Genomic DNA, 23,517 nt, shown 5'->3' on the forward strand with positions numbered 1-23,517 from the left:
GCACCTTTTAAGTAGTAGTACTGGAAGCTAGTAGTCATCATCAATGCCAAGATGCACATCTAGTCCTTATTAAGGATGTTTTGCATAAGACTTGGAGTTGAAAGTTGGTTGTTTGTTTGTAAGTTGACAGTTACATGAACAAATATCTCCTTAGGAAAAATAAAAGAATAACACTGTTTTTCTCTGTTATTGCCAAATTGTGTAAAACTCATCGGAAGGTTGGTGAAGATAAAAATCCCTATTCTCTCTCTTTTATCGATCATTTTAGTAATCATTTATTGTCATACATATATATTAGACTTAATTGCCATTAAATTATACAAATAGACAAAAACAGCCTACTGGCTACTATTACTTAATTACCCTACACCCTTGTTCCTCTTCCTCTGGTAAATCATATCATCTATTGAATATTCAACATACCAGACCAAGTTGTTCTGTCTTTCTTTCATTCTCTCTCTGTTTTTCTTTCTTCAGGGGATAATAATAATAGATCCCAAAGAGTTTTACTGAATTAGATGTGATACTTAATAATTTCGATCCGATTGAATATTAGTAATTGAGAAAATGTATAAGAAGATACTATCAACAGTGATGCCTTGTTGTTCTTCTTCTTCTTCATCAGAAACAACACTAGCAACAAAAACAGCTGATTCATCGCCGTCAACTGCAGCAGCTGGTTATAGTATCTTTCATCGTCGGAATTTGACGTTATCTCTGCTACTGGGTGTTGTCTTGGGACTACCATGTTTGATTTATTTCAACGATTTAATTCCATCTCAGATACTTTCCCTCTCATCCTTCTACGATTCCTCTTCTTCTTCGGTAAGTAAACTAACTAGCCATTAACTATCTTCTTCTAATTTCAGTTTCTTTAAAAAAAATTCTTCCAATTTATCAGTATATATTTCATGACAAGTGTTATGTATATTATAGCCGAATTTACAGCAACTCAGAAAGCAAAATCGTTATTGTAGTTATCTTTTGATTTCATCTGTGATAACTAGTGAAGTTGCATGTTTCATTGTAATTGGTGTTGACGTAATCTAGGCCATTGATTTTAGGAAGAACTCCAGATTTGATCTTTGTCACCACCAAGTGGCGGTTTTTCTGAAATACTACTAGTCATAAAAAATACTCCATCACTTTCCTTGTTGTTTCTATTGTAGTCTCTTTGCTAATTGGTGGGATCCCAAATTTTGAGACCCTACTGCCACAACTGATGGGATACCACCGTACCAGTCTATGATACACTAAAAAATACTCAATCTTGATAAGAAAAAGAAATTAGAATTTTGATTTTCGAAGGTTTTTATTTACATTGTTGCCGTATGGTAAAGAAAGAGCATTGCAAGTTTGAAATTTCGTTAACAGCAGGCAGGAATAGTGCACGAGGCCTGATGTTTTCATGTATTGTATAACATTATAATAAAGAAACGGCAGCATGTGCACTGCAGTGCTCAATTGGTTCATGTAAATTGTCTTATAGTATGATTCACAACCGTGTCAAGTACTTAATAATTTAAACGCATTTATAAAAGAATAACACGCATCAGACCAGACCAATAACACCACATTGTGTTCATCGAGTATATCTCCCCCTTTTTAACAGTAACAACGGATTGCAAAACCTACTTTAAAATTCCACCGTTAGATATCACAAATAAAATTCCGTCCCAATTATTGTTATTGTCCCTTAAATTATTAGATTTTTTCTTTCTTATCAGCTGTTAGATTTTAAAGAAGTGGTATAATGAATGTTTATAGAGACATAAAAATAAATGCACCTTTTATATATTAAAAAATTTCATATCTTTTAAACTACATGTCGGATTTTTGTAAGTTTTATATATTTGGAAAGCCCTTTAAATTAGCTACGCAATGAGCACAAATAATGATATCAAATTTTTGTTTTTCAATATTTTTTATATATTTTCTCCTTAAAAGTTAAACATAGCTTAAAATTAGACATAACTTAGAAAAAAATTGAAAAAATCTACAAGAAGAAAACAAAACAAATGATTGATTCTTAAACGACTAATTTTTAAATAAAATAATATGGTGTCGAATTACCACCAAATTATTTGGAAAGTAGAAAAATAGCATCGTCGACGTGCATCACACGTGCTCACTACTTGTTTTTTTTAATAAAGATACCAAATGGGATTATCGTTGCTGGACAGACGGAACCAATGAGAATCTTCGTAGTCTTCAACTTGGATTACTAGGTTCGTATCCTTTTTTTAATAGGAAAAAACTAGGTTCGTATCTGTGGGGTGCAAATATTGGTCAACTGAGAATCTTCAGCTATCCATTCATGGGCCAGGCCTTCTCCCTTCGGATGGATCCTTATTTTGGCGAACTAATTAAAATGAACGATTTTTTGGGACCACGATTTTTTGGGACCATGATTTTATTTTAGGTAAAGACATTAGAAGTAAATCTAAGTCATCTCTTGTCCAGATTTTATATTAATACCTAAATTATCCTCCTGATTAATTTTGGATAATGATTAGCTAGTGTTAATAATAGTTAATGTAATGATTAGTGAGATTAAGTGAAAGATAATTAGTGAGATTAAAAAATCAGATGGTTTTTTTTATAAAGAAGTAGAATTATTGAGAGAGTAAAGTTAGAGAAGATGAAGAAGGAAAACATGAAAAACGATGGATTTTACCAACCACAACCGGAGGAAGGGTATTTGGGTACCCCGTATGCTTCAAACTTAGATAATGTTGGTTGAATTGCTCCAAATTTTCAAAAAACTGTAAATTTTTAGAGTAGATTTGGGCTTGTTCGGTTACCTTATGTGAAGAACAGGTTACCGAACTCATCTGAAAGTGTAGTTCGGTTACTTCTTCCAAACACGCAGGTTACCGAAATCGCTCTTTAATGGGGGTTTTAGTCGTTCGGTAAACAGACATGTTACCGAACTTTGTTTATAGGATTTACAGAGTAATGTTCGGTTGGTTCGCAAACTTTAACCCAACAACATATCTAACCGAACTCCACATGTATGGAATTAGTGAAGAGTTTGGTTTATCAAGATTTTTTGCGAACAAACAAACCGAACACAATATATTGGTTTTCAATGAGGAGTTCGGTTAAAACTATTTTTTGCGAACCAACCGAACTCGGAGTTCGGTTATGAAAAAATAAATTCGTGATAACCGAAGTGTTCTTCGTGTTCTTGGTTTCAGAATGTTCGGTTACAAAACTAGTTTTTTTAAAACTATTCCTAACCGAACATGCCACTTTAACTCCCATTTAAACCATATTTTAATGATTTCTACTCAATTTACCCAATCATTTGATGATTTCTACCCAATTTACCCTATCAAAAAACGAATTAAAAACGATTGATGGGTTTTTCAATCGAACGAGGAACATCAAGGAAAGAGAGAAGAAGAAGATAATATTTTATTTTTCAAAACTAAAAAATTTCGATTCCCCTCCAATTTTTATTTTTGATTTTGATTTTGATTAATAAATTCATTTAGATTAGATGTATATGATTAGATTTATATAGTTATTAGGTTAGTTTTAATTTAAATTAAAGTAAAAGGTAAATGTGTATTTAACTAACTTTATGACACCCTTATAAATATAGGGAGGTTGGCCTAATAAGACCATGGTCCCCCAAAAAACCATGGTCCCTAACTTTTAGGACACCCCTTATGATACATTTTGTTCAATTATGTAAAAGTTTATTAATGATTTTTTAGATCAAGGTGGACGAAAGACTGAAGGAAGTTCTTGAGAAGGCAGCAATGAAAGATAAAACTGTCATCTTAACCACGTTAAATGAAGCATGGGCAACTCCTAATTCAGTTGTCGATCTTTTTCTGGAGAGCTTCCGAATAGGAGAGCGAACCCAAAATCTGTCGAGTAATTTGGTCATCATTGCATTGGATAGTAAAGCTTACAACCGTTGCATGGAGATACACCCTCATTGTTATGCTCTTACTACGTCAGGAGTTGATTTCTCGGAGGAAGCGTATTTTATGAGCCCTGATTACTTGGTTATGATGTGGAGGAGGATTAGTTTTCTTCGCACAGTTCTTGAGATGGGTTACAACTTCGTCTTTACGGTATGTATCATGCTTACATCTTTACCGTATGGAATCCTAGTTGTTTAATACTCATTTGGGTTGTTTTCCATTTCTCTGTTCAGGATGCTGATATAATGTGGTTCCGAAATCCATTTGAACGATTTTACCACGGTTCGGATTTTCAAATTGCTTGTGATTATTACAACGGGAATTCACGGGACTTGAGAAATGCCCCAAATGGAGGATTTACATATGTTCAATCCAACAAGAGAACAAAGCAATTTTACAAGTATTGGTATGAGTCGAGAGAAAGTCACCCTGGTAAACACGATCAAGATGTCCTTAATATAATTAAGAAAGAGAAATCTTTCAGAAGAATTGGATTGAAGATGAGGTTCCTGAATACAGCATACTTTGGAGGATTATGTCAACCAAGTAGGAATCTGAATGAAGTTTGCACAATGCATGTGAATTGCTGTTACGGTTTGGATAACAAGCTTCACGACCTGAATGTTATGCTTGATGATTGGAGAAAGTTTATGTCTTTATCACCAGACTCTAGGAAATCATGGAAATCATCTTGGAATGTGCCACAAAATTGCAGGTAAACTTGAGATACTCTTACTCTCTGAATTAGACCTATCCAATATAGCCGTATAAATGGGTTTATTACAGAAAACATTCAGAACTCGTCAGTGTGTTCGTAACGTATACAGTATGACATAGATTTACAGTAAATTTGGTAATCAACTGTTTAAAAGTGCTTTGTTGGCTGCTTTTTTAGTCTTGGAAACTTTCATCCTCATCCATCCAAGAAAGACGCAAAACAGGAAAAGAGAAATTGACAACAGAAAACTACTAGGTCGTAAAGGTAAAATTCTTTTTCCGCTCTTAATAGCTTAAGGAGAAAATCATAGCTATATTACATACATTTATCATAGGAAATTTTGCTTACATCTTACATGCCATAACCAATAAGATTATTTTACTTACACATTTTTGTTGAATTCTGCAGATTTGATTTGTGAATTTCTGAAGATAAAGAGATTTTGTTCTATCAGCTGGATTTATGCTTCTCAGCAGAAGGCTTAGGCGAAACCAAGTGATAGTGTAGTAGTGCTCAGTGTTTGTAAATGAATTGCCTTTTCAAAAAAAAAAGTATTCACGAAATTATAGTCTCTCAAAATGTAGTTTCTGGCATCTTTAATCTTGCATTTCCCGAGTAAAAAGTGTCAGTATTTTTGAAGCAATTCCTTTTATCATCAAATCACGACAAGGTTTATAAAAATGTTAAAGCTGAATATGTTATCTTCAGACATAAATCTAGTCTAAGATTCCAAAGTCCACAATTAGGTTTTCTTCTAAAAATTGTTAAATTTACAACTGAAGATATTTGATCAACAAAACCACTAATTCCCCAATTATAAACCAAAGAATTTAATTCTGTAAATCAAAATCTAGCAACCTCATAGGTGTAATTATAAGCTTAAGTAATAGCCCCACCCAACAGTTGATACAGGTTAAATTGTCAGATAAACATAGTTCAAAACAATGCATGGGTTCATACTTCATAAATATATTATATAGCCAATCAACTGTTACACATTACAAGCATGAACAGGATCAAAAATTAACCTGAAAAGCAGGAGCCTCCTCAGATACCTTGGTTACGCAAAAATCTCGTACCTTCTTTCTTAACCATGGACCAGGATGTTGACGAATCTAGAACAAGCGTCCCAAATGCAACTGAACAAGAGAAATATTTGTGACCATGGCAGAATAAAAAAAAAAGTTGTTAAACTGAACAAGCTCGACACCTTCATACATAATGTTTCAGTCATTGCAAGGAAGAGAATCTAAAACAATAAATTCGCAGGACAACTATGTAAAGGCCATAAAAATAAACTCTGATGAGAATAACAGAAAGGCTGACAACCAGAGAGAAGCTACTTATGCCAAAAAAAGAAACAAGAAAACAATTACGAATTTAAATGCTTTAAATGTTACACTTTGAAGTGGAATGTGTTGTCTAATTGGTTTAAGAGTGGACTCTTTTTTTTCAGATTTCTCTGTTATAGCATTTCATTTGCATATATATAAGAATATGAGGAAAATGCTACTGAAAACGAAATTCATAAGATAATGGGATCTAGAAATAAACTCGGAAGAAAATAACCTCATTTGACAGAAGATAATATATACATACAACAAGAACAGCCTACTTCATTTCTTTCATGTACATTGAAGTATTAGTTGGCAGTCGTTTCAGAGTCCAGTGGTTAACGACTTAGAAGGACACCATCATCCCAGATCTCAGTCCACCTGACAATATAAGCCATTTGTGACATTAAAATCCCTAAGAGGGTTCAAGATAAACATGCTAGAATTCAATATAAAGTCCATATATCTTGGATCATGCATATTGACTGAAATCATTTGACAACTGTAAACTCTATGTACACCATTTGTGTTACTACCCTAAGATAAAACATACGGGAAACCACACTGTTGGGCCATATTTGGAAAATTTTGAGTACTGAGTACACATTTAAAACCCGAGAACAATATCTAAAGGCAACCACAGCCTAGCTATGAACTTGAATACGTTTTATGTACTGCTTATATATACACAACTTCTTTCAGCTTAAAATGTTAAATGCTATGAAACTATAGAGAATACTGTAATTATTCATACACCTGTTTACCTTCTTCCTTCGTCGTCAATAAATAAGCTTTCTCCGTGTCGCCAGCCATCTTGAAAACTGCCAAAAAAGATTTCACCCCCCTTTGAATAAAATCGTCCTTCCCCATTTGCTTTCCCCTTCCAAAAGTTCACAAACCACCGATCCCCAGTGCAAAAATAAAACCAACCCTGTACGGATAAACACAGTTAATCGCCCTACATTCACGAATAAAACAAAAAGAAAAAAGAAAACAAAAGATAAAGCTTCTACTCGAAGTTCTTTAGACTCTATTGCCACGTTACACGTAAAAAACAGAAGTTTTAAATGCACAGAAACTAACAGAAAGAACGATTTTTTGAGCAACATGAGAGTTCATATGCTGAATTTTGAGTTTATTAACAGAGTGAATATTGAAAAAAAATCTCCCATACACAACATCCGAATACCACTTGATCACATCAACCAAAAAGGCAACTGCCTTACCTTATCAAATTAAAGTTAAAAAGGACAAATACAAACAATGAGATATAAAATTAACTATGTAGCAATAACTAAACCTGACAGATGCATGGGCATATCCACTATAATAGTGGCTATCAATTCTCAGAACATATATACTTGAAACTACCAAATGATAAGTAACAACAACATCAAAATGTGAGTAAGAATCACTTCATTACAAGTATTTACGATTTCCCCTAACCGAAAACAAACTATATAGTACAAAATGAAACAGTCATACCCTTCCATGCATAAGGTCATCCCTCCAAGATCCCTGGTACACATCCCCGTTACTATAGTAGAATGCACCTAAACCAGATCTCTTGCCATAACGCCACATGCCATCATAAATGCTTCCATCTGGAAGTGTTAGACGACCCTGTGATGAGAAGCGATAGATTTCCTCAGCATGTCTCCGACATGTAATACAGAAAGTTCTAAACTCAACCCGGCACTCCGGAATAGTTTATTAAAATTGAGATTGAGCTTCAGTTAAGGTTATTGTACAAACCTTTCCTTCTGGGAGTCCTCCTTGGCAACGTCCCTTGTAAATTCCTCCTCTATATTGCATCTCTGTAGTACGACTCCATTTTTTCTCCGAGTCGCGTTCAGATTCCTGCAAATAAAATCATAATTAGAAAGTCTGTGTGATTTGCTTGCACAAAGGGTCCATCAAATGCTCAAAGAAACTATCAAAGAAAAACTCGGATTTTATCCTGAGAGTAAAGTAAGAGGTAGATTCATGAGTTGGAGGCTACATAGTCAAAGAACACTAAGGTTTCAAAGCAGCATTATTAAAAAATCTATTTTATCACCTTAATAATCTGCACAAATTTGGTGTGTGCAAACATCCAGAAGTCGGTCATTTTCGGAAACTCCAAAAGACTAGAAGAATTTAAACAAGATTTCATTTCTTCTAGCTCTAATTGAAAGACAAGCGTTAAGTTTTTCCAAATTAATTTTCTGAGTCTCTGACAATTAATAGAAGAACAAACTTTTTGCAGGGCATTCGATTGAAGGTTCGTTCAGGTTTTCATAAACAAATCCTTTAAATGTTGAATCTGAGTAATTATACCTGTTTAAACGACCACAGGGAGAACATGAACATCCAAAGACTGATAGATCACTTTATCAGGCTTTCAGAACAATGAACTCAAGTATACTGAAGAACAAGCTGAAGCACAGCTCCGAAGCATGCCCTTAAACACAACGGCAGGGATACATACCACTCTTATTCTTCAACTGAGTGAATGCTTTGACGGTCCAATTCAATTTCTTTCTATGTTTTTTTCATTTTGTTTAGAACCATAGCAATACTTCTGCAATTAACTACATTGCTTCAGCCTGTGCCAGAGCACAGCTCCTCGAGGCACAAGCTCAAGCACAGCCTGTGCCCTTAGACGATACACTCAGTTGTTCAACTAGCATAACTATGTGATTGCTACTAATATTAAAAGTCTTATGTATACTGTTTTCATTTTCTGGTTGAAGTAGTTCCTCTGGGAGAAGTAATTACAGGAAGTGAAAGGCTTTAACCTATAAAATCATTATTCTAGAATTGAATCATACCAACATGGATGATGCACGAACAGAAAGCACTCCTTGCTTCCTAGGAATATCAGCAGCATTTCCTTTTAAAAGTGTAGATGCAGCACCATAGACATCCTTCACTGCTTCACGACTAGCATCAGTCAGTGCATCCCATGAAAGCATATCTGTAGTGCCCTGTGATACTTCGCTATTATCATCTAGAACTCTTGGATCTGAGGGCTGCTGAGACTTGGGAAACTGTTGCCAGCGTTGACTCGAAGATTTCTTTACACCAACTGGAAGAGAGAATAAGATTTGTCTGCCGAGTACTGGATCAGACCCAGATACAACTCCTTTTTGTGCCCGCACTTGCTCGACATCGAACCCCGGTCCCACATTTCGGCTAATGAGTGGTTCCCTTTGAAAAACAGGTTGTTCTAGGAAAATTGATCAGTGAGAAAATGTAAGAGACGGTATTAAAAACAGAATTTTAACAATTGATAGAGCAGCAATACAAGTTTGGAATATATAAAAGTCAGATTGCGATTCATGATAGAGATAGTAACAGCATGAAAGGTCAAAATTTTCAATGAAAAAGAAGAAGAAGGTCAAGGACACATCTAGATGTTATAGATGCAAACATGATCATTATCTTTCATTGACCAAATAAAGATGATCCAGGGGATGATTTTCACGATTTTCTCCTCAATGACTATCAAACCATAAAATCCAATTCAACTGATTGAAAATCAATTTCAAGATATTTCTTTACAAATAGCTGATTTTCAAGCTCTTGCCTAGGGATCAAAAGTCAGGTTGGCTTCCTATGAGCATGATGTACATAAAAGGACATCACTCAAATATGCACACACATCTTATATACCTTCTGCAGATTGATCATAAACATGAGAATGTGAGTTGCTATTTCCCTGTGAAGTTCTACCCCCCCTTATCTTATCCTCACCGTAGAATTCCCTACAAGTATTGCCAGATCAATATCAGAATCACTTCACAAATTATCACTACATCAGTAACCTCTATTTGATTCGATAAAAAGGAAGATAAGTTAATAAACCTTAAATCATTGGTTTCTTCATAATTTCTTTCCGATAGGGTCCTCTGTTCATCAAAATCCGAGTCAAGATTTTCATCCACATCATCAGAGGAATCCAGATTCCGCATATCCATACTATCTGAAGAACTAATGATCCCTGAAGGGTATGCTTCATTACTATTTGAGTTGACAGTTACTATCTCTGTATCAGGTTGGCCTCTTCCCAGGAGGGAGAACATAAAAGGAAAACGCAGAGCAAGTCTGGATAAAAAACCCTGTTTCTGGGATGTACCTTGTTCATTGCAGCTGACAATGACACAGGAAATTTATGATCAGAAAGGAAGAAAATCATATGTAAGCATTTACTATGTGATGTGATTTCACATATAATGAAGTTGATAGTACAGAGCAGTTGTAAGATACAAAAGAGAATGTCAAAATTAGCAAGTAATCTAATTACGTGACATAAAATTAACGACGCAATCTGGAGCCTAACTATATGATATAAGGATAACTGGCAAAAGCAACAACCATACTATGCTTAAATCTCCAGCGTAACTTTGGAACATTTACAGTAGAAAATAGTTTTATGGAGGTAAACCTTTTTTGACCCACCAGTTTCTGACACATTCTCAGCTGAAATGGGGAGTCTAGTATTGATTTGGATTAGAAAAATGAACTAAAATATATCAAATCTCAGTGCTCACTTGCTCATCACACAGGCTTTCTTTACCATTTTCTGAGCACAAGACCATATTTCTACTTTCCCAGCAAGGGATACAGACATAAAAACGTCCTTTATATATCCCATATATATAATAAGAAAGCAGAATACTTCACTATAGGAGAAGTTTAGGGTGCTGTTATATAGTAATAGATTTCAGAAGAAAGAGATAGGTTGGAAGGAATAGGTAGTCAGAGTTCGGGTCTCGAGATGAACATAAAAATGAGTCTAGCACTTCTTATTATACCTAACATCCTTATAACATAACAGCTAATCCTGAGCAGTGAATGGTTGAAATTTACAATCTTGTAAATCCAAGCCATTCATTAACACCAGGATGATTAACAACCAAATAAACATCGCCATTTTTCAACAACACATTCTACAATAAGACTCAACTAGATCATTGTACTGAATCCCCCAAATTCGTGTCTTATCTTAGTTATCAAGCTGTTCTACAATGGGCATCTTAGTGATAGGTCATGTGAGCAACAAACTTGCAGCATGTGCTATTATCTCCTGAATCCATCAATTTATCAAGGTTGATGACTAGCAAATCATAATCCCACGTGCCAAAAAGCAATGTTAATAATCGTCAGTTGAAGTTAAGCATGAAGAGAAAGCTCATATCTGAACGTTTTTTTAATAACAAAACAAAAGTATCATGTTACTGTCCTACTAGAAGTAACAGTGAACAGATCTTTTGTCTGCATTAAATTGTTGTCGATGAGGATCCTTACCCTAGAGCAATGACTGTTGTTACTACCAGGTTTTTCTCCAGATTAGGTTCATAAAACATGGAAAGTATGATCTCCTTTTTGAATCCAGTTGTTTGACGAAATGTTTGCAGGAACTCGCGTACATCACTATGTTCCTTAACATCACAACTTGCTACAGTGCAGACAACCATGTCGTTTTCCTGTAATTGAACAAATAGGAAAGACGAGCAAAATTACAAAAACTGAACAAAGAAAAAGCAACTATATCCGGCAACAGAATGATGATACGTAATAAGTTAATATAATTCCTTCAAAGAATTGAACAATTCAAATTTAAAGTCATATGGTTCTAACAGAGATCTGTTGTAACTTAATTAGTAATCGCTAACAAATACTGACGGCTATGATATCAAACAATTAATGAATTATTAGAGGAAATCAGATGTGTGCCCGAGAGAATTCTAAAGACACTCAATGATATCGAACAATTATTTGGATTATTACAGGAAATCAGATGTGTGTCCAAGAGAATTCTAAAGACAAACAATGCAGAACTTAAATTCAGACAACATGGTCACTGATGAGAGCCTTGGTTTTCCCACTTGCCAGATTGACACGATCTAATACATACTGTATACTATATAGTATTTTCGACAATGTCTAAAGTGCAATGAACATAGATATTCCAAATATACAGAAGGGGAAGGAACTATTAGCAACTGCTTGCAAGGAAGAAGTAACAATTCACTTTGTTATGTTGAAACATGCTTAACATGCAGACAAGTATTCAGATCATGTGAAGATAAGATTATTTATTTGGCAGATCCGAATAATAATAACTTGTTATAAAATGCTCTCTAGTACCAAATCAGTGATACCTTCATGCCATCACCAAGAAAAGGGCAATCGAAGACAGCTCGTGCAATTGATGATTTCATACTCTTACCCACTCCGAATCCAACTTTTGCTTTTCCACAACTGCTCAAAAGCTATAGCCAATAGCATCGGCCGAGTAAGATAAACCAGCAAGGAAAATAACTAGAGAAGTAGAATTTCTTGCAACCTTAGTAACCAATGCAATGGAAAAACAACCTAGTAAGGTATTAAGGCATGAATTCAGCTCACTGGAAGAAAGCGACGTAAACTCACTTCTACTACTTCTAGAACTTTGAGTTCCTTCATTTTATTGTTTGGTTGATCGAGAAACTTATTGTGCAAGTCCTGAAACGTTCAAAGCTTGAGTTAGGAAGGTAGACAAAATTGATAGGTAAACTTCAACCAAACTAAGAACTTACAGACATAAGAACGGAGATTGTATTCAAGCCCAGCAGAACTGCATTATTTGCACTCTTTAGAGCTTCAGCCAGAGTGACCATTTCCCTCTTTAGCAGTGCATCAATATCCACTTCTGCAAATTAAAAATAAATAAACCAATCATGTTAAAAAGAATAAGAAACAATGGAAAACAGATAAAGACGAAAAAACCCTGCAACAAAACACCGACTCTACATTAAAAATACTTTCCAGCTACTTCAGGATTATTTTCTAATTATTTTTATGACATGGTAAAAGGTGGGAAACCTTCAAATTGTATTTCTTAACCACAAAAGACATTTCTTAGTAGACAGCTGTGATGCTTCCTTAAACTGTTAAACATTAAATGAGACTCACCAATACAGAATTTGCATTCCTCTTATTGTATGTTGACACAAAATAGTAACAAATCACATTCATCAAGAATACTACAGAAAGACTCACCAATACAGAAGTTTGTATTCTCCCAGAGTTTGTTAACCAAGTCATTGACCTGCAAATCCAGAAAGTGAGGTATCAAAGCTTTGAAATGGCAGAGAACAGCCAAGGCTCCCATTCATCAGCTTCAAGAAACCAACTGGTAAGTAGCCACTTTACTTACGCTTCCACCAATGGGAGTATGCAACACATAGTATACGGTAAATCAAAGCAGTTCATTTTGTCGTGGTAATAGACCTATGAGCTTTCATCAATCTGTGCCTGGACTATTTAGGGTCATCCTTCTACTGAACCAATTAGCAATTCATTTTAACCTCAGGTTAGCACAACCTATGGGGTCCTTAATTGTCAAGTCAAGTAAGAGTCAAAACTTAATAGATAGTTCTTATCCAAACTAAGCGCAACAAATTGCCCTCTCGAGTAATGAGGAAGAGCCTAGATAACAGTACTTGGTCATAGAAGGAAATAAACTCATAAATAAACAAGATAACTTATTAGCATGTAAAAGAAGTATTCAAAATGATCAAACTTCAAGTGAATTGGTTAGGTTTAATCGTCTTTTGAGTCGGTTCTCCACATCTTAGGACCAATCCAAACCATCGGATTAATTGGGTCGGTTAATTGCTCACCCTAGCTAGATCTGTGATCTATTCAAAAGCCAGAGTATGTATATTGTAGCAGAAAAAGCATAAAGCAATCCTAAATTTGTGATAGGGTAAAAATTCATTAAGAACTAAGGCTCATTTAGTCCAAAAATAAAAGAGGGAAAAATCTGTTGACAACTATTAGGTTACTATTTAATTCTACTTGGATTTCAGTTAAGGTTTAGGAATAAGAAATATTATATCATGTTCTGTAAGAATATAGTCTTGCAGTAATGTAACAGGTAGAGCTAGGCGACAATAAACCTACTGCATGCTTCAGAACGCAGTGACTGAACTCACGATGTAAGTGAACATCACTGTTCAAAACTAAACCAATGCGCATATCAAAATACAAAACCAGTCTCTAGTGAATCTATAAATACACGTATTTTGCTTGCTAAGGTAAACAAACAAGATTAATTTATTACCTCATCTTGACGTCTTCGTCCTTCAAAACTGAAAGGCTTCAGAATAATGCCAACAGAAAACCCATTTGCTGATTTTATTTCTCTAAGAAGCTCAATTGCTTTAATGTGATCGAGGCCATATCCAGCACTAGCCACCTAAATCATAACTTGACAATTTTTAGTATGCAAACATAAATCTTCTTACCTTATTGTGATTAAAAGAAAAAAAAAATCTAAAAACAATGCTCACTTTCCACCACCCAAATCCATTACAATCTAGGTAGCCCATATTTTTTATAACCCAGTATTACTATTCCTTGGTGTCTGCAGCTGAGATTTCTTTTCTATAATGTTCTTTACTTTGAAAAGAAAACAGTAAAAACAAATTTAGAAGGACCAAGGGAAGCGATAAATGATACAAGAAGCAGTGGAAACAATATAAAGAAGCATACAGCATTCTATCATCAATTATCAACTACATGATTAAAAACAAAAAGAAAGAGAAAACTCCAAATCATTCTCACTTTCTAAGAAAGATGTGAGAAAACTCCAGGTCATGAATAATACAAGTGTTCTACTATCTAGAATGCATGCTGAGAGACTTGCTTTCTGCAAATCTTGTGACTTTTTTGCCAAAGCATCAAGCTGTAAGAAGCTTCTTTTTCAAAAAACATATCCTTTTCTAGACACAAGGCACTACTTGATGAGTCATTTGACAAGTAAACAAGTTAAATCATTTTCCTTGAGTTGCTTAACCAAAAAATGAGAGTTATTTCTTTTTTTCAAAAACTTTTGGAACTTTCTAGAATTTGAGCCTTTAGTTTTCCCATCATAGAATGATACTATTGGTCTCCTTGAGAGTTTAAAAACTGATTCACTCTTGATCAATAAGGCAAAAATATAATAGGAACACAATTAAGGAGAGTTCATGTCCAGGAAGTAATTTCAACAACTAGTTTGCTGATTTAACTAACCAAACTCATAATATTAAGCTGAGAGACTAAATTGGAAAATAATTAGTAAAGGATGTACTGACAAGGACAACGGCTCGAGAAGATGATAGCTGCGACACAGGACCTTCCAAGTTCCTCAAAACCACATCTTGCAACAAGAAAGGTTAAAAAGAAACCTTGAGTTACCCAACAATCTTCATTATAATGGATGGAAATCAGTGATATTAAAGGCATAAACTGCAAAAAAAAAAAAAAGAAAAAAGAAAAAAGAAAAAAAAAAGGAATCCAGAACCTACAATACTGCAAGAAACATTGCATAGAAGAATTGAATAATGCGTCAAATTTATAAAAATGACAATCAAGTAAGAACCATCACAGAATCCATAAAATTGACTTAGAATATGTTTTCACATCTTGACTGCTGGGTTGGTTGGTTAACATTGAGGGTTAACTTGTGCAGCAACTTCGCTGCATAATAAAATGTGAACCAATCAAGGAAAAAGCTATAAAGAGTGTAGTAGAACCTTGTGCACGAGATTTCTGTAACAGTTGCACCTCCCCTGAATCTGTTGACTGGATATTCCTATGATACAATCGATAACCAAAAGATTCATGAAATGCTTAAGAGAAGCACCAGATTAAACACAGATCAATATTAATGCCACAAAAGAACAGCATTTTAACATCTAATATATACAGATTTCAATCTAGCAAATAGAAGTTATTTACAAATACACCACAAACTGCATTAGCAATTTAATAGGCCAAAAAGCTTCAAATCTAGAAATATTACCAAACTATAGTGATTTTCTAATCATATTTTGAGAAAAAAATGCTAAAAAGATAGTTGTTATATCATCTATAAGTTCTGCTTTATGTTACTCACCAAACTAAGATAAGTGTGCACACATTCCTTCAATATAAAACAAGATGGTCCGGTAAGTAATACTTTCCTACATCTTTCAGCAACCACAAAATGCTAAAAAATTTACAGGGTACACATTCTTCTTCTTTTTTTTATGCAAGGCTCTACAAGAAACTAGAGGGAAATTTTATTGTAATAGAAATAAAAAGAAGATTTCTTTTTTTCCTACTAATAAATAAATTTTCATTTGAAAATGTGGAACAGCAGCTAAACCAATTATGTAATCAGTAAACAGTTCAGTTCTAAAATGCGTGTTTCGTCTAATCAAGACACTTTGCCACTCAAATCAAAATCTACTACTCCTATATAAACTTCAACTCAGACTATTGCCTTCAAAACTGAATTAAATTGCAAAACCCTAATTTGCATCACATTCCCATTTTTCTAGCATTTCATTGATAAATTAGATAAACTAGAAACAAAATGGGGAAAAATACATACCAAAACCTCAACGAAGTCAGCGATTGGAGAGGCGATTCCACACAAAAATCCAGAACCGCATCCTTTCTGCTACCAATTCCAATCACCTCGATGCAGTTGGATTCTCCTCCACTTAAAATCTCAGTATCCACCCGAGACTCCTGAGTGAGATGTGATCATTTGATTTCAAATCATGCTCAGAACTCAATGAAATCCGAAGTGGAGTCAAGAAACCTTTAGGGTTTTTTGAAAATAATCTGCGACGAGTAACACTGCCATTGAAGGCAAGAGTATTAGGGTAGAGAGAAGAAGGGCATACAGATAGTTTGGAGAAAAGGGTTGTATGAAGGAAAAGCTCCATACAAACCAGGATCACTTGAATTTTAACCCAAATTCATGGCATATCCAACAAAAGAATATGGGAAATGGGAGAACTCGGATATTTGGAAGTGCCGAGAAAAATGACCGTTGGCTCCTTTCCAGTCTCCATTCACCACGAAATAATTGGAGTATGTGCTTGGTTAATTGTTATCGGCTGGGTTAGGCTGGGCTGCGCTGGACACATCTAAGTCGACAAGAGGTTCTTAATAGGTGAGCACCGGTTGGGTGGATGCGGATTTAGTACCACCAGTGTCTAATCCATTAAAATGACAGATTTTTTGAAATGCCAGTCCATCACTGGACGGATTTAATGCCCACGAGTGAGCGAAGGAACCGGGTGGATGTTGGTGGGTTAGCGTATTTCAAAACACTATCATGCAAATCATTAGTAGATCTGCAGGAAAGGCTTTTGTGCCTCCTTTACCACATTTGCTTATCATTGGAACTAAAACAAGAGAAATTTGCTATTTGGTCCTAAGCCCACATACTTAGTTATAGTAGGGTCCAACCAGGTTTCACCCTTATCATTAGGTCCATCATATTTTGAAAATAAGGAAATGATCAAAAGACTCTAGTAGTAACCACGTGTGAAGAATGCATGTACCATTTACGGTTTTCTTCCCCGCACAAAACCATAGAAAATAATCAGAAAAATCATTTAATGTTTTCTAACGTTACAGAGAAACCTAACCAATTTTCAAAGAGAATCTCAATCAGAGAAACAATTTTCAGTGAGATCAAAAACAGATCTCAAAATCAGCAAACCCAAATCAGAGATTTTGAAACCAAATCATAAAAATGCAAAAACTAAAACCTAGATTCTGGTTTTACAAATTGATTTTCCAAAATGGTTACAAGAAGAATCAAGAGAAGAATTGAAGAAGAAAAAGTAATAAAGGATGATAATATTGTTCCTATGTCATCAGAAGAAGAATCAAGAAGATCAAAATGAAGATCAACGAGGAAGAAGAGTAAAAAGGTAGTAACACCAAAATAAAAGAAGAAAGTTGTTGATAGTGTAAGGACCCTCAAGCTCGTCAACGCTATTAGACCGGTCAAGAGTTGATCTAGAGATGATCAAGATACGTTTTAGCCGATAATGATTCGATTAGTCTAACACGAACGTTAATTAATAGGAATTAATCTAACATCGATCTAGTTACGAAATTAATATCGTTAGATAGATCTCGAAAAGTTACGCAGATTGGACTACTCGAACGTGTCAATCGGATACCGGACAAAGAGGATTTCATGGGATAAGTATGAAGGGAAAAATAGTCATTTCGCAGATAGCCGCCTTGGATGCCCGTATCAATTTTGCGGGTGCCCTTAGCAAATTTGGTCGGCCTTATCTTAATCGAGAAGATTAACTCGTTCTCATTTTCTTTCTTCTTCTCATTTATTCTTATTCTTTCTTCTTTTTTCTCCTTAGCTCCCCTGTTCCTGTTTCTGTTCGATTGAATGGTATGATTGAGAGACTGATTTAAGAGAATCATTTGATGATGGTGATTAGATGATGAAGGGGGTGTTGTAGATGTGAATCGTGATGAAGAACATTTAGGGTTTCGAATCAGGGAAGGTGAAAATTAGGATTATAGATTCAATTATGGCGTTGAAGATTTAGAAGATAGGATATAGAGCTATGACGAGTTGAAGAATCATGGGTGTAAGTTCAATTGAAGTTCTGAAGTTGCTTTGGAGATGTATCGAGTAATTAGGGTTTCTGAATTTGGTTCCGAGAATTCAATTAAGGATGAACAAGAAGAAGTTAGAAGGTGGGTTTATTCTTAATTGGTGTTTGGTGAAAGTTGTGGGGTTGTTCTGAAGATTGATTAAGAAATTGCAGGATTAGGGTTCCTCTGTAAATCAAAGATGGTGATGAAGATTGTTGGGTGTCTATAGTTTGAGATGAGAGTTCAATTGAGGCAAAGGAAGGAAGAATTTGACCTCAGTTGTCTGAGCAACACTGATTTGAGGTAATTGTTTTGTTTAGTTTATTTAAAAGAATTATTCAATTCCATTGTTGATCTTGTGTGTATGACAATAAAGATTGAGGTTTATGATAATTCTGGATTGGGAGTAAGGTTGTAGTTGGAGTTATGTTGTTTGCCAGAGAATGAGTATTGCAGGTGGTGTATCAATGAAACAGTGTTTGTGTTGATGCTGTCAAGTTATGAAGTTGAATGAATTGGTTATTGTATGTGTAGATAAATATTGTTCTAGATTAGTGTCTTTGCGTGATGTTGATCTAAGATACAGCTGTAAATTGTGGAACTGGTGGAGAAGATTGTAATTGTGTTAAATTGGATTGCAGCTATAGATGTTAGAACTGTTTTGATGGTAAATGATTATGAGTTTTAGCAATGGAATAATGTTGTTGAATCTGGTGGTGGTATGGAAGGTGGTATGTTTGCTGAATAAGGATAGTGGTGCTGAAATGGTTATTTGAGTTGGATTATATTAATGGTGGTGGTCTTTGATGTGATGGCAGTGGTAATGTGTATGTAATGGGTTAGTAGAGCCTGTAGTGAATCCGATATGGCAGTTCATGAGAGTGGTGGTGTTGTTACCGTGTCGGAGAAGGTGTGTTACTGGATTGCATTTGGTATGAACTGAAGTTGATTGTAATGCTTCTATAGCAATGGTCTTATAGAAAGCCTGCATCTGCAGATCAAGGTAACCTGTTTATGTAAGTTAATGTGAATTATAGAGTTGTCTCAAAGGGAATAATTATATATCGTGAATTGAATACGTTTAGATCAAATTTGAGTTATAAATTGGAATGAATAAATTGATTGATATTGAACTGAGATTAGAGTTGCAGCTGTGTGAAGAACCTTTGTCATGTGCAATGTCTCAGGCTTGAACCTTAGCATGTCTGACTGAGCTTACTCAGTCTGGCTCGGTTTGTTCTTAGCTGACTGAGTTGAGCGAACTCAGTATTTGGTTTTGACTCCGTTTTGACTCAGTTAGTTGAATGAGTTAACCAGTTGACCATTTTGACCTGACTTTGGACGTTGACTGTTAGTTGACCCATTTGACCGTCAGTGACTGTTAGATTGACCCAGTTGGGTCAGGTCTTGAGTAGTGGGCCGGACTAGTGGCCGTTCCGGATCAGGCCCATGGGCTTGGGCTTAGGTCCATTAATCTTAATTAGTGTTTGGACCACTTATGTTCTGAATTAGTCTTTGGTTTCTTCTGCAAAGTTGTAGATATTCTTAAGACTTAGCTATGGACTATAGAATCAATCTAAATGGATTAGTAAACTCTTAGCTATGCAAGAGATGGATAATGAAGATGCGTAGAACCATTAATGGGCTTGAACCGTTAGATAGATTTGTATGTTTCTTGTGTGAGCCTTTTTGGCTAGATTCTTAGAGTTTTTGTGTGATTAACAGTTAGTCTATATTAACAACGATCGATTCAAAGGATGAACCAGTGGATCGTGGATCTCGAGGTAGGCGTGGCTTGTCATCAAAAGAGGTGGCAATTTATATATCTCTTATGTAATTATTATTGTTTTCTTTTACAAAAGTTTATGTTTAACAAATTCATGCATTATCTGATTGCGTATTCCATGCATTGTTTTATTTAAATTCCAAAAGTATATAGAATACGCTCCTTCATTTTGGTGTGTAAGGAATTGGTCGACACCAACATTGATGTGTAAGGAATTGGTCGACATCAATGCATAATATTGAATGTGTAAGGAATTGGTCGACATCCAATATATTTCATTGTCAATGTATACAATTGGATGTGTAAGGAATTGGTTGACATCCAATAATACATTGTTTTATCGAAGGAGTTAGTTTCATATACCATTATTGTTTGTTTGTGTGTTTTGGATGTCTTTTAGTGTTTTGGGAAAAACGTGATTTGTTATTAGATGTGTAAGGAATTGGTCGACATCCAATAGACTTCATTATCAATGTATAATATGGGATGTGTAAGGAATTGGTCGACAACCGATATATTCATTGTTTTCCAAATCATTCCAATGATTATTTGAAAGTTAAACGTTATTCCTACTGGGCACCCCTTTTAGGGATGATGTGCTCACCCATTCCCACTTTCAGTTTCAGAAATAGATTAGAGTTGTGCAGCGAAAGCTTCAAGGGTTCAGTTCATTAGTTGGTTAATTCCTGCTATGTTTATTATGTTGTATATTCTATTCGTAAACCAAATGTCTATTGTATATGTATCATTTGAGAGGAGTTCTTGTATATATAATTTTCGGAGCGGGGCTAGTTTTTTGGTTAAGTTTTATAGCAGATTTTTTAATTGAATGCTTAAGTATATGGTTTAGATTCCCAGTGCCTCTTTATTTAGTTTTTTTTTTGGATTAGTCAGCTGCTAGCTTTGGGGCACTACAGATAGTTCATCGGAAGATGATTCTGTAGAGTTACAAAGACCAAAAGCAAGAACATGGAGTAAAAAGAATAAAAAGGTAGCAAAACCGACGAAAGCTACTATTTCTAACACTTTTAGTTTGTTTTTTATGTTTCTGGGACATAGATCCACCAGTATATATGTGAAGTACTGATAAAAAATGGTTCATAATTTACATAGTTTATTTTTCTAGAACATAGATTTGCCAGTACATAACTCAAAGATTGTTTGAATAATAATCAAAAGTGACATGCAATGTACTTTTCTTTGTTTTTGATAGATAGAACCAACGGTACATATATCAAATACTGAGGGTTTTTTTTTTAATAAATTTGGGTGTTTTTTTTGGCAATACATAAGTCCAATACCGAAATGAGTAACATTGTTTATGTGTCCATATATCATTGTTTGCGTTTCTGACACATATATTGCCAGTACATAACTCAAAAACTGTTGAATAACAGTGTGTGGCATGCCTATATATGCAATACTGAGACATAACAGTGTTTATGTACTCTAAAATAATTATATTCTTTATTATGCATCCATACATGATTGTTTGTGACACAAAATAACCATATATGCTTCACCCCTTTTTTTGGCTTTATGAGATAATGATTTTGGGTATGCAATACATAAGGCCAATACTGATTGTTTGTGTTTCAGACATGATGAATTTTGAAGTGCATAAATGCTATACTGAAAAAAGATAAATTAAATTTTACAGGGAAGGTTGTGCAAAAATGTGTTAGAAAGTTGTACATATCTAGTTTCACGGCACTACATAGTCTAGTTGCCAAAATGAAGTCGAGTAACTATACTTTGAGTGAAGCCCAGTTAGAAAATATAGGTGAATCTTCTTATGGACATATATTATTAATGTTATGGTACACTACGTACACAGAAAATCATTGGGAAAAGCTATAAGGTGCTGTCAAAAAGTACTTGAAGTGTTACAAAAGGGGTCGAGTCAAGAATGAGCTTACATTTGAATTCGTTAGAAGAGGTGAAACACAGGTTCTCACATCGACACCAGAAAAAATGTCTGTAATCTTTGGGATGCCAAGATTGGCAGGAAGAAGAGCTGATGACACCAATTTGATGGGAAGTGGTGTAAGGAGGCACAAATCGTTCTACATTAGATACTTTGGCATGAGCAACATGGTTACAAGATCAATGCTACAAAATGCGATCCTGAACCTGCTCAAGCGTACTGGAATGAAGAAGAAGAATGGTAAAGATTGTAATTCTGAATCTGAAGGTGGCGAAGACAGTGATGAAGACAATGAGGATAATACCGAAAATGAACAAGTACAGGATAGTCAAGATGATGAAGATACTGAACACAGGATACCAAGAGTATAAACTGAACAAACTCTAGAAGATATGGTTAAGTTATGTGTATTACTTTGTTTTTTACAATAAAATATGCTCATAAACTTAAAGATAAGTATTTCGGTTTAGTTGATGATCTCGAGAAGTCAAAAAATGTATCTTTGCCTGACCTAATTCATGGTTTCTTAGAGAAAAAAATCAATCATAACTACAACACTCCTGAGGACATCGCTGGTTGTGTCGTCTATTTGCTGGTATGATCGTGTAGTTCAAGTTTTCTTTCAAGTACATATTTATTGTACTATAAATTTAAGATTTTGTATTTGATTTTATCGATGTTATTTTGTTACAATTGTTGTATGCGGAGCATACTCACTTGGTGAAACCACTGAAATTACCAGATAATTGATACCTCCCGAGAGCGGCAAGGTACATCAAATAAATATTTGTTGAGTTCCTGAAGGACATGGAGACTTCGCAATACACATTAATCCCCCAAGAAAATAGTACATTTTACTAGGACCAGTTTTATATCATTATACTTCTTGTTGTCTTGGTTTAGGAGACAATGATGCACCAGTACATATCTCAAAAACTAATGAAATATACTTTTTTTATATTTTTATACATGAAATGATTTGTTTTAGACACTATCAGAAAAATAGTTTTATGTTTAACCAAATGGTTGTGTGTGTGTGTGTTATGTACTATTAATTTTAGTACATATATGTTATACTAATACAAAAACGGGTGAAAACCAGTACACTTTGATGTAACTTTTATTTTCTTTTTTCAAAATTCTCTGAAGAATTTAAGGATGAGTATACTATGGATGAAAAACAAATGTTGAATAAAATTGCTCAAAGGCTTCCAGCTGAAGACGTACCATTAAAAGAAGATTGGCAAGACAAGCATGAGGATTTGGAAGTAAATCATGAGGATTTGAGGCTTACAATCACATCAAAATGGGGAGAGTTACAGAGCAGGAAATATGACGCCCTCCCCGCTGTTGTGAGTAAGATAGAAGAACTTTTGAATGATATA

General features: G+C 34.8%; 2 protein-coding genes across 2 annotated transcripts; one reads left to right on the forward strand and one right to left on the reverse strand.

Annotated features, from left to right (window-relative positions):
- The first annotated feature begins 231 nt into the window (after positions 1 to 231).
- On the forward strand, positions 232 to 5,319 carry LOC113303195 (uncharacterized protein At4g15970-like). Its single transcript, XM_026552220.1, has 5 exons — positions 232 to 825; positions 3,726 to 4,091; positions 4,175 to 4,656; positions 4,837 to 4,923; positions 5,068 to 5,319. Exons 1-4 carry the CDS (start codon positions 568 to 570, stop codon positions 4,895 to 4,897), a joined length of 1,167 nt encoding a protein of 388 aa, XP_026408005.1. The 5' UTR covers positions 232 to 567; the 3' UTR covers positions 4,898 to 4,923; positions 5,068 to 5,319.
- Positions 5,320 to 5,825: 506 nt separating this feature from the next.
- Positions 5,826 to 16,541, reverse strand: LOC113303196 (protein ACCUMULATION AND REPLICATION OF CHLOROPLASTS 3; the record flags this gene model as incomplete). Its single annotated transcript, XM_026552221.1, is given in 16 exon segments — positions 5,826 to 6,374; positions 6,758 to 6,924; positions 7,479 to 7,616; positions 7,749 to 7,853; positions 8,807 to 9,204; positions 9,651 to 9,742; positions 9,843 to 10,127; positions 11,286 to 11,464; positions 12,143 to 12,253; positions 12,414 to 12,485; positions 12,560 to 12,672; positions 13,023 to 13,071; positions 14,089 to 14,223; positions 15,104 to 15,168; positions 15,545 to 15,603; positions 16,387 to 16,541. Coding segments are annotated over 16 exon segments (2,196 nt in total), but the record flags the coding sequence as incomplete, so codon positions are not given.
- Positions 16,542 to 23,517: the final 6,976 nt, after the last annotated feature.

This window comes from Papaver somniferum, chromosome 8 (assembly GCF_003573695.1).
Source record: "Papaver somniferum cultivar HN1 chromosome 8, ASM357369v1, whole genome shotgun sequence".
NCBI classification, from domain to species: domain Eukaryota; kingdom Viridiplantae; phylum Streptophyta; class Magnoliopsida; order Ranunculales; family Papaveraceae; genus Papaver; species Papaver somniferum.

Bases quoted from the DNA above. Each gene is read 5' to 3' on its own strand.
- LOC113303195 (XM_026552220.1), top strand. From the start codon at position 568: ATGTATAAGAAGATACTATCAACAGTGATGCCTTGTTGTTCTTCTTCT. The intron at 826-3,725 runs GTAAGTAAACTA...ATGATTTTTTAG, and splicing joins ACGATTCCTCTTCTTCTTCG to ATCAAGGTGGACGAAAGACT. The intron at 4,092-4,174 runs GTATGTATCATG...TTCTCTGTTCAG, and splicing joins GTTACAACTTCGTCTTTACG to GATGCTGATATAATGTGGTT.